The 10,638-nt window shown below is 35.7% G+C and overlaps 1 protein-coding gene across 1 annotated transcript in view; it reads left to right on the top strand.

Annotated features, from left to right (window-relative positions):
* Positions 1-10,638, top strand: part of polr3a (polymerase (RNA) III (DNA directed) polypeptide A) — a 36,898-nt gene that overhangs the window by 5,838 nt on the left and 20,422 nt on the right. Inside the window, exons 7-15 of the mRNA XM_016448658.1 lie at positions 1,397-1,559; positions 2,506-2,642; positions 3,441-3,544; positions 4,408-4,549; positions 6,558-6,698; positions 6,784-6,853; positions 6,972-7,099; positions 8,465-8,603; positions 10,422-10,515. Of these exons, the coding sequence (XP_016304144.1) occupies positions 1,397-1,559; positions 2,506-2,642; positions 3,441-3,544; positions 4,408-4,549; positions 6,558-6,698; positions 6,784-6,853; positions 6,972-7,099; positions 8,465-8,603; positions 10,422-10,515 (1,118 nt within the window). The remainder of the gene's footprint in view (positions 1-1,396; positions 1,560-2,505; positions 2,643-3,440; positions 3,545-4,407; positions 4,550-6,557; positions 6,699-6,783; positions 6,854-6,971; positions 7,100-8,464; positions 8,604-10,421; positions 10,516-10,638) is intronic.

Raw genomic sequence — 10,638 nt, forward strand, 5'->3', positions numbered from 1 at the left:
GTTTGCTCACATCTTCATCTTAGCATCTAACTGAACCACCGACTCTGGGCGGGTCACATGGTGTGAGGCCTTTAAGGTCGGAGAAGATTCCCGCCTCTCAAGATGGGCTTGTCCAATGAGAAAGGCCGGTATCCCAAGTGGGAGTTTTGAGATACTGGGGAGTTTTATGACTCTTTGTGTGGAAGCATGGTAATTTGCATATGGAACTTGAATCGAAATTACTAAAGATTCTCAGGACACTAATATATTGCTTATGTACCAACATATAATATACACCCTCGTTTAGATCATCAGAAGACTAATTCATAGATACTAAACATGGTAGGGTTACATATATGTAAGATGACTGGAATGAGTGTTTCGATCATAAGCCTGCATAAAACAGTATAAAATCTCAAAGACAACATACACGATGACCTGAAGGGTATGTGTGTTCATTCAAAGAAAGGTTTTCCTATGAATTAATTAGTAGAAAAGTCCATTTCTACTGTGCATTGTGCCTCTTGCTATGGAACATGCAGTGATTTTCCCTGCTTCGCATTCCATTAGGTCGTAAATGTATCTGGTGTCAGGGTTGCCATGGTAACCAGGGTCCTGGGCCCTGTTCACAGACAACTTGGCACCCAGTATGTTTATTGGGTGAGGGGTCTGTGAACGTTTGTTAATCTAATGAATAATTGATTTGTTAAATCAAATGAAAAATGGTGTGTCTGATTGGTCCAGACGCTACACTTGTAATGTAAATCAACGAGATCTATATAACAGTAGAGCAGATACTCTATAACTCCAATAATATGTCTTCGTAAGATGAGATTGAAATGATCCAAACATATAATGCAGTGATTGAGAGCTGAAGAAATAAAGGCTCCTCAGAAGATGTGAGATGTTCTGGAGGCTTGTGAAGATCATTCCTCCGCTGAGGAACAGTGAAAGTAAAGCTTCTGGAAACAAACGCTCCTCAAAAGATCCTGAGGATCAGATTTGAGACTCTAAAACATGATTGATGGAGAATCAAGTAAAGCTGAGCTGCTTCAGTCCAGTAAGTGTTCATCTGGAGATATTACTGCAGTTATTCTGACACTTACTTGATAAAAATCAGTCAAGATTTGACAGCAGAAAGACACGTGAAGCACCAGCTGAAGCTGGACGTCTGTACAATTACACTAAAAGAGCTTTGACTAGATAAAAAACTCTAAACTATCAATTGGACGACAGAAGCAATGTAGTAGATTGTGTGCGACAGGTTTACCAGCAAAGTTTTGATCTTGTTGATCATTTAGAGGCTTTAGAAATGTGCATATTTAATATGATACAGTAGCTTTATATGTTAATTTGTTTCTCACTGCACGCATGTGTAAATAAAGTGTGGTGTAACTGTCTTTGTGTTCACCCACAGCACCGCGTGTCAGGAGCCAAAACGCAGATGATCATGGAGGACTGGGACTTCCTGCAGCTCCAGTGCGCTCTCTACATCAACAGCGAGCTGTCGGGCATCCCGCTCAATATGGCACCCAAGAAATGGACCCGTGGCTTCGTGCAAAGACTCAAGGGAAAACAGGGTACGACCTGCTGAGAGCTCAAGGGCTATGCTTAATAGGGCTGTCAAAATGGCTTAAAAACTAAATTATATTCGAATTTAAAATGCATAATTTCAGTTAGGGTGAAGAAAAGCTTTTGGCTTCTCTCTTCTCTTCTTCTCTCTGAGGCCACAAGAGGGCGCATCCAGCAAAATATTAATAATGCACGTTTATTCAAAGCAATAAAACACGACTATCTGTGAAAAAAGTGCATAATGTTTAAAATAATGTTTATAAACCAATTATAATTAAGTTGCTTAAACAACTAACAAAACAGCATCATGTATGTATGCATAGTTTAATACAAAGGACCGAAAGCCAATCACACAGAGTACATTTTTCGTTTAAAAACACGAGTTGCAGTGGGACGGAAAAACCCCCGCCATAAGTCTCGAGAGATGTTTTTTCAAAGTTGAACTTGCATTAATTTTACATGGGTTTCTAAGCATGCTGTTCTTTTGTGTGAGACGCGAGTGCAACGCTGATAGATGTCCCTCTAGAAAATGTGTGAAATATGCGTTCTGTGTGAACGGCTTGGTTTCAGTTTTGACGTAAACAAGATCTTCTCCGCATTGATGTTCTCTTTTCCCGCAATATTTGTAATTAACAACGCAGCAGCGCCGCATCTAGTGGCTTCAACTGGATAGGTTAACAAAAACATTATAATGCAACGACACTTTCATGGTCATCGTATCTCGTGCACCGCTGATAAGGCTGCCACACCTAAAATTCGAATGCAAAGTTTTTGCATTCGAATATGGATTTTTATTTTAAATTCGACGAATATTTTTTGACAGCCCTAGTGCTTAAACACCAGCTTTTCCCACGAGTCTCTGCAGAAGTGGCAGTGTTATATTGGGCTGTTTTGACATTGGATGCCTCCAGGATCGATGCGTCACATCAGCTTGCCTTGTTTTGCTGTTTTCAGGGCGGTTTCGTGGTAACCTGTCTGGAAAGAGAGTGGATTTCTCCGGCAGAACGGTCATCTCTCCCGACCCGAACCTGAGGATCGATGAGGTCGCTGTACCGGTGCACGTCGCTAAAATCCTCACCTACCCAGAGAAGGTCAGAGCAGAAATGTGCTGTGGATCTGCGCAACTACTTATTTTCACTAGTCAAACTGCTGGCAGAATAATGTTTACTTTATGTGGGGCCCTAAAAAATCTGTTCTGTTTTTTCCCAAATTCAGTTTTTCTGGATTCCAGTAAAATACATTTTAATAAACAAAAAGCATGTCTAGTTAATTGAGCTCATGAATCATGTAGTTTAACACTATTTATTAAAAGTTTAACCAAAATTACATTTTTAAATAAATCTTTATTTTTTCCCAAATTTAATTTAATTTTATTATTTTTTATTTCCCCAAGTTCTGTGTTTTCCGTTTGCATTTTTAATGAATGGTTTAAATAATTGGTTTAAATTAAAATAGCATATGTTCAATTGAATTTATAAAACTTTATTTGTTTATTTATTTATTTTTACACAATAATGGAGCCCTATGAAATGTTTTATTTTTCTGAAATTATATTGTCATCTGTTTGAATTTTTCTAGAATATTTAATGGATTAATTAAATTGTAACTAGTAAAAAATATTCAGTTTATTTTTACTCAATTTATTTAAATTTTAATTCTTTATTTATTTACATACATCCAATAATAGGCCCCTATGAAATGTTTTATTTTTCAGAAGTTCTGTTGTCATTTGTTTTAATTTTTCTCTGTATCATGTAATATAAATTTATCAAAATTGGTGGTAATCAAATGAAGGCATAAAACACTAACCTTTTAATTAATCCTTTAAAATTAAAACATGGAATAAAAATATGCTGTAATGAAGCTGGTGTGTGTATGTTTTCTCTCAGGTGAATAAAGCCAACATTGAGCTGATGAGGAAGCTGGTGCGTAACGGTCCTGATCTTCACCCAGGAGCTAATTTTATTCAGCAGAGACACATGCAGATGAAGAGGTCAAATACACACTTCTCTATCCTCCCCTTTTACTCTATGTTCAAAAATCAACCAAAAATGAAGATTCTGTCATCATTTACTCTCCCTCGTTTCATTGCAAACCAGTTCGACTTGATTTTTCTTAAGTGGAACACAAAAGCAGATGTTTAGCTGAATGCTCATGCTGTTCTTTTCCAAACCATGACAGCTGAGGGTTGTCAAACTCTAAAATAGATCACAAATTGAAGTAGTGATGCACTTCAGTGGCTTCTAGATATGTGACCCTGGAGCACAAAACAGAAATAAGGGTCAATTTTGTGAAATTGAGATTTATGCATCATCTGAAAGCTGAATAAACAAGCTTCCATTGATGTATGGTTTGTTAGGATAGGACAATATTTGGCTGAGATACAACTATTTGAAAATCTGGAATCTGAGGGTGCAAAAAAATCTAAATATTGAGAAAATCATCTTTAAAGTTGTCCAAATGAAGTTCTTAGCAATGCATATTACTAATCATAAATTAAGTTTTGATATATTTACGGCAGGAAATTTACACAATATCTTCATGGAACATGATCTTTACTTAATATCCTAATGATTTTTGTCATATAAAAAAATCTATAATTTTGACCTGTGCAATGTATTGTTGGCTATTGCTACAAATATACCCCAGCGACTTAACACTGCTTTTGTGCTCCAGGGTCACTTATAGGATTATAGCGCAGAAATGCTTGATGGTATAAATCGTTGTTCATACATTCTTTAAAACGACTCGGTGTCCACAAAGAAGGAAAGTCATGCAGATCTGTTAAGACGTGAGGTTGAGTGAATGGCAGTTTTCATTTGTTAATCGTGTGAATGTCTTGGCTGCGTGTTTCAGGTTTTTGAAGTACGGTAATCGGGAGAAGATGGCTCAGGAGCTGAAGTACGGTGACGTGGTTGAGAGACACATGATCGATGGAGACATCGTTCTCTTCAATCGGCAGCCGTCTCTGCACAAACTCAGCATCATGGCTCATATCGTGAGTTATTTCTCATTTGATCAAAAAAAAAAATGGGGATGAAAATGATATGGAATTACACTAAATTAAATTGTCCAGATGAAATAAAGAAAGTGACTTGCAATATTGATTAATTGATTTTAATCAGTCTTTAATTTGATGAACCGATAATGATTCTTAAATCCTGAAATTGATCTTTGGATGGACTGAAAGTCATTATTTAACAGCTTATAAAAAGTGTGTCACCTCAGGAATGACATTCAAAGTTCATAAACTTGATAGTCAACTACAAAAAAAGCAACTCTAGAGGGGAACAGTTTGATAAATGTATTCACTTTTTTACTTATTCATTATTTTAGCGGTTGGTGATGTCTTCATTATTTAATATATGTTTGCACGAGTCTGTAATGAAAGCAGGTTTTTAATTACAGCCACAGCCAGCATGGAACATGATCTTTACTTAATATCCTAATGATTTTTGTCATATAAAAAAATCTATAATTTTGACCTGTGCAATGTATTGTTGGCTATTGCTACAAATATACCCCAGCGACTTAACACTGCTTTTGTGCTCCAGGGTCACTTATAGGATTATAGCGCAGAAATGCTTGATGGTATAAATCGTTGTTCATACATTCTTTAAAACGACTCGGTGTCCACAAAGAAGGAAAGTCATGCAGATCTGTTAAGACGTGAGGTTGAGTGAATGGCAGTTTTCATTTGTTAATCGTGTGAATGTCTTGGCTGCGTGTTTCAGGTTTTTGAAGTACGGTAATCGGGAGAAGATGGCTCAGGAGCTGAAGTACGGTGACGTGGTTGAGAGACACATGATCGATGGAGACATCGTTCTCTTCAATCGGCAGCCGTCTCTGCACAAACTCAGCATCATGGCTCATATCGTGAGTTATTTCTCATTTGATCAAAAAAAAAAATGGGGATGAAAATGATATGGAATTACACTAAATTAAATTGTCCAGATGAAATAAAGAAAGTGACTTGCAATATTGATTAATTGATTTTAATCAGTCTTTAATTTGATGAACCGATAATGATTCTTAAATCCTGAAATTGATCTTTGGATGGACTGAAAGTCATTATTTAACAGCTTATAAAAAGTGTGTCACCTCAGGAATGACATTCAAAGTTCATAAACTTGATAGTCAACTACAAAAAAAGCAACTCTAGAGGGGAACAGTTTGATAAATGTATTCACTTTTTTACTTATTCATTATTTTAGCGGTTGGTGATGTCTTCATTATTTAATATATGTTTGCACGAGTCTGTAATGAAAGCAGGTTTTTAATTACAGCCACAGCCAGTGTTTAGATGTTTACATTTCAACAAACTGGAGTAGAAACCAGGGTTATAATAGTATGCAAACTAAAACTGAAACATAAAAAAAAAAACTTTTTTTTTTACTTAAAATTGAATAAATGTTAACTGAAGTAAAATTATATAATATTACAAAAACTTGCATTTATTTGAACATTTATGAGGAAGCATTTAGTTAAACTTGTATTTAAAATGACTAAAAGTAAAACTGAAATAAAAATAATAACTATACAGACTTAGTGAAAAAACTAATAAAAATGACAAAAACAACAAAATTACTAAAACTTTAAATAAAAATGAAAAGGGAAAAAAGATATAAATACATTAAAATACAAATATATTTTTTATAATGAAAACTATAATAGTATCTCAATTCTAAAGTAAACAATTATGTCATTAAAAACCTGATATAACAGCTGCCTTGTGTGCAATTTAAATGTTGGTATAGAATTTAATTTTTTTTATTTTGGTTGATTATATCTAAAATTTTCTCTGTGATTTACAATAGTAGTTGAGAAATAGTTTTCCTTTATAAAATTTGTTGTGTACTGTACCTATATCCAGACAAATTGAAATCGGAATCGAAATGAATCGAGAGCTTGTGAATCAGTCAAATGGATTCATGGAATTGGTGTCAGCCTTTGTGCCTTTATATGAACAGCCCCTTACTTTATAATTCTCCTGTGTTGTGTTCCAGGCGCGTGTGAAGCCTCATCGGACGTTTCGTTTTAACGAATGTGTTTGCACGCCGTACAACGCTGATTTTGACGGAGACGAGATGAACCTTCACCTGCCGCAGACGGAGGAGGCCAAAGCTGAAGCGCTCGTGCTCATGGGGGTGAGAGAGAGAAACCACATCGATCAGAGCGTCTGAACTGCGTCCGATCATGAAATAAACCCCTCTTCATGTGTTCCTCTCATAGACGAAGGCTAATCTGGTCACTCCGAGAAACGGTGAGCCGCTGATCGCAGCCATTCAAGACTTCCTGACAGGTGAGTGCTGCCTGCGTTTTCCTCCCGAGCCAATCAGAATCCAGCATCTGGTGCTCTCCATCTCGCCTGTAGATGGCGCTGTTAGACTGCTGTTATTCAGGTGTGTTTTGTGTAACAGGTGCGTACCTGCTCACGCTCAAAGACACGTTCTTCGACCGAACCAAAACCTGTCAGATCGTCGCCTCCATCCTGGTGGGAAAAGATGAGAAAATCAAGATCTCCCTCCCGCCTCCTGCTATTCAGAAGGTGATGAACCTCTCTTTCGCTCGTTCTGTCCGTCACAATTGATGCCCTATGGGTAGAAATGACAGATTTGCACCTGTAGGTTTTCCGGTGCTGATTCTCTCCTCATAAAGGCTGTCCGGAGTTGTTTTAGACAAAAGAAAAGTTCTTTATTGGAGAGAAAATTTCTGTCTTTGGAGGCTATTTGACGGCTTTCTCTCAAGAGTTTTTGGTTTGCTCCGAGTAATAACTGCACTAACAGTCTAACTTTAGTTATTAGATTTTTTTCTTACTGTTGGATTAGATTTTTGGATATGCACGTTAGAAAACAGGAAGTGACATAATTTGGAGCTTTTCTACAGTATGATGGAAAGACAAGCAATCGAAGTCATTCTTTTTCCAACCTTCTCTAACCTGAATCAAACACATTTTAGTGCCTGCATCAACCTCAACTGTTCAAACTTGTTACAATTTTTATTTGTATATTTATTTATTGTGCTTTTGGGCACTATAAGGTTATCAATAACTGCAAACCAGCATTAAACATTTCTGTTACTTGCAACTAATAAAATATTAAATTTTTATTAGTAGTAATTATTGTTTTTATTATTATTAGAAAGAATAATGAAGCATTTTTAAATTGTTTCTGCATTTTTAATTTTTATGTAATATAATGTTTATTACAAGAAAATAACCTTTTAATCTGTATTCAGACATCCAAATTAGTGCTGGGCGGTATGACCAAAAATTTATATCACGATATTTTTCAAAATTATACCGGTTTCACGGTACATGACGGTATTTTTTTTTCATGCATGACTGGGTGTTAACCATATTTTCTACTGATTGAGAGGAAATACTGCAGTATATTGACTTAGAATGCCCTATTTTACTGTCATGATGAGTGAATATTGTCAAAAAATACCACACTAAATAGTGACTAAACACGACCCCTTTTAATACATGTTAACCAGGAGTCACTCTCATTTATAATCGCCGCATCGTCTGATAAAATCAACACCGGTATTCGGCATGAACCGGTATACCGCCCAGCACTAATCCAAATGTTTCTCAGCAGGGTTGCAAAAATGTATTCAATTAAAATATTTGATTATTAAAATATCAATTATTATTAAATTACTTAAATGTTTATAGTTAGAAAATAACATTTTAATCTTTAATCAACAGGGTTGCAAAAATGTAAAATCATATATAACATAATTCGACAATAAAAAGCTCTTGCATTATTTATTTTGACCTTTTAAGGTGGATGAGTACCATTTTCTGAAGATGATGCACATTATTTTTTATACATTTGTGCACAAGTATTTGAAGGTGTAATGCAGTTGAGCTGTGAGTGTGACGGTGAGTTTTGTTGTTTTGTTGTAGCCGATCCGGCTGTGGACGGGGAAGCAGATCTTCAGTCTGATACTCAAACCCAGTAAAAGCTGTCCGGTGAAGGCCAACCTGCGCACCAAAGGCAAACAGTACTGCGGGAAAGGGGAGGATCTGTGTCACAATGATTCCTGTGAGTGAGCCGACAGCTCTGAGCGCTAGATACATCACATATGCTTGCACTTGTAGGTCCCTGTGATTGCTGCAGTGTGGAAAACCTGCACAGGATCATGGAATCCAGTCATGAAAACGGAATTTCCTGAATAACACGGAATGTTATGGAATTTAGCCATTTTGGCAAAAGCCAAAATAAACGTTTGGTTTAACTTGAAGTATTTGTGATGGAAATATATTAAAGTAGTAGTAGTAATAATAAATATTAAAGGGGTCATATGATGTTGCTAAAAAGAACATTATGTTGTGTATTTGGTGTAATGCAATGTGTTGATGCGGTTTAAGGTTCAAAAAACACATTATTTTCCACATACTGTACATTATTGTTTCTCCTCTATGCCCCGCCTTTCTGAAACGCGTCAATTTTTACAAAGCTCATCGTTCTGAAAAGCGAGGTGTGCTGTGATTGGCCAGCTATCCAGTGCGTTGTGATTGGCCGAATACCTCAAGCGTGTGACGGAAATGTTACGCCCCTCACATACTGTGATGCCGTCTCGCAGCAGGGCGAGACTCAGTCCAGCTGCTCTGCTCGTGCACATCCCATCATCGGTTCTCTTTTAGCAGTTCAGTCAATGTACTGTTAGGAGTAACTGAATAACTCGGGATATTGGTTTATTTCGCGTCAGAGGGAGTGTCAGGCACGTTTATAAACCAAATAACTTAAGTAATTTGTGGATTAGTGTGTACTGGAGACATGAACCGTTTCAAACGATTCAGTTCGATTTGGCAGTGGGGACATAATCACTGATTATAATGACTTATACTGTGTTTTAACGCATTGCGTTGCGTATCGTGCTGCGTAAGCCGTAAACATAAAACCATGTCTGCATTTGTAATCAGAGAAACAACAAACAACAAGCCTACTCTACACTGCTCAAAACTCGTGTTTGAATCATCATTGGCAAATTATTTAAATATAAAAAAAAACTTACTTACAGGCTGTGCGTCAGCAGCGCCAGACGAATATCTCTTTGGATTTGAGACTTTAGTCTTTGCAACTTTACAGATCTTCTTTATGCACCAAGAGCTTGTAACACTCTAAAGAGAAAGGAAAAATTACAATCGCATCATATGACCCCTTTAAAAAACTTTGTGAATATCACACAATTTATTTTCCATGTTTTAATTTTAACAGTCTGTTGTTCAATACTTTTTGTGTGCACAAAAAGAAAAAATTATTTTATTTTAATAAATATATTTTAAGAGATTCATAAAAATTTTAATGATTTATGCCTTCGTTTGATTACCACTGTTTTTTATAATAAATTTGTGTTAAACCATTAATCCAGAAAAATGAAAACGGGCATCACAGAATAAATAAATAAAGATAAATTAAACGGAATTTGAAAAAAAAAATAAACCTCATTTTGTGCCCTAAAAATGTAGTTTTTGTTAAACTTTTAATAAATTCTTGTAAAATTGTATATGTGATTTAAACTAATTAGACTTGCTTTTTGATCACAAAATATTAATTTACCATTAAAGCGGAATGCTAAAAAACTAAAAAAAACAACGCAGAAAGATTAATCAGAAAAAAAACTAAGTGCAGAAAAATTTAACGGAAAAAAACAGAATGCAGAAAAATTAAACAGGAAAAAAAACAATACAGAAAAATTGAATGGAAAAAAAAAAATGCAGAAAAATTAAAAAGGAAAAAAAATTAATCCTGAAAAATGTAAATGGAAAAAAAAAAACATTTAAAGGGAACTTTAATTAAAACGTGTAGATTTCATAAAAATGTGAAGTTCATGTGTAACCCGTGTGTGTTTCCGTGCAGTTGTGGTGATCCAGAACAGTGAGCTGATGTGTGGCAGTCTGGATAAAGGAACTCTGGGATCCGGATCCAAGAATAACATCTTCTACAGGTGTCGGTAGGGCTGGGCGATATAGCTAAAAAATGTATCGATGATATAATGTTTCATATCGTTCGGTATCGGTAATTATTGACATTTTTATAACCTTTTTTCAAACAAAAAGCAATAGAAAAAAAACGT

This window comes from Sinocyclocheilus anshuiensis, unplaced genomic scaffold (assembly GCF_001515605.1).
Source record: "Sinocyclocheilus anshuiensis isolate Anshui unplaced genomic scaffold, SAMN03320099.WGS_v1.1 scaffold75, whole genome shotgun sequence".
Taxonomy (NCBI): domain Eukaryota; kingdom Metazoa; phylum Chordata; class Actinopteri; order Cypriniformes; family Cyprinidae; genus Sinocyclocheilus; species Sinocyclocheilus anshuiensis.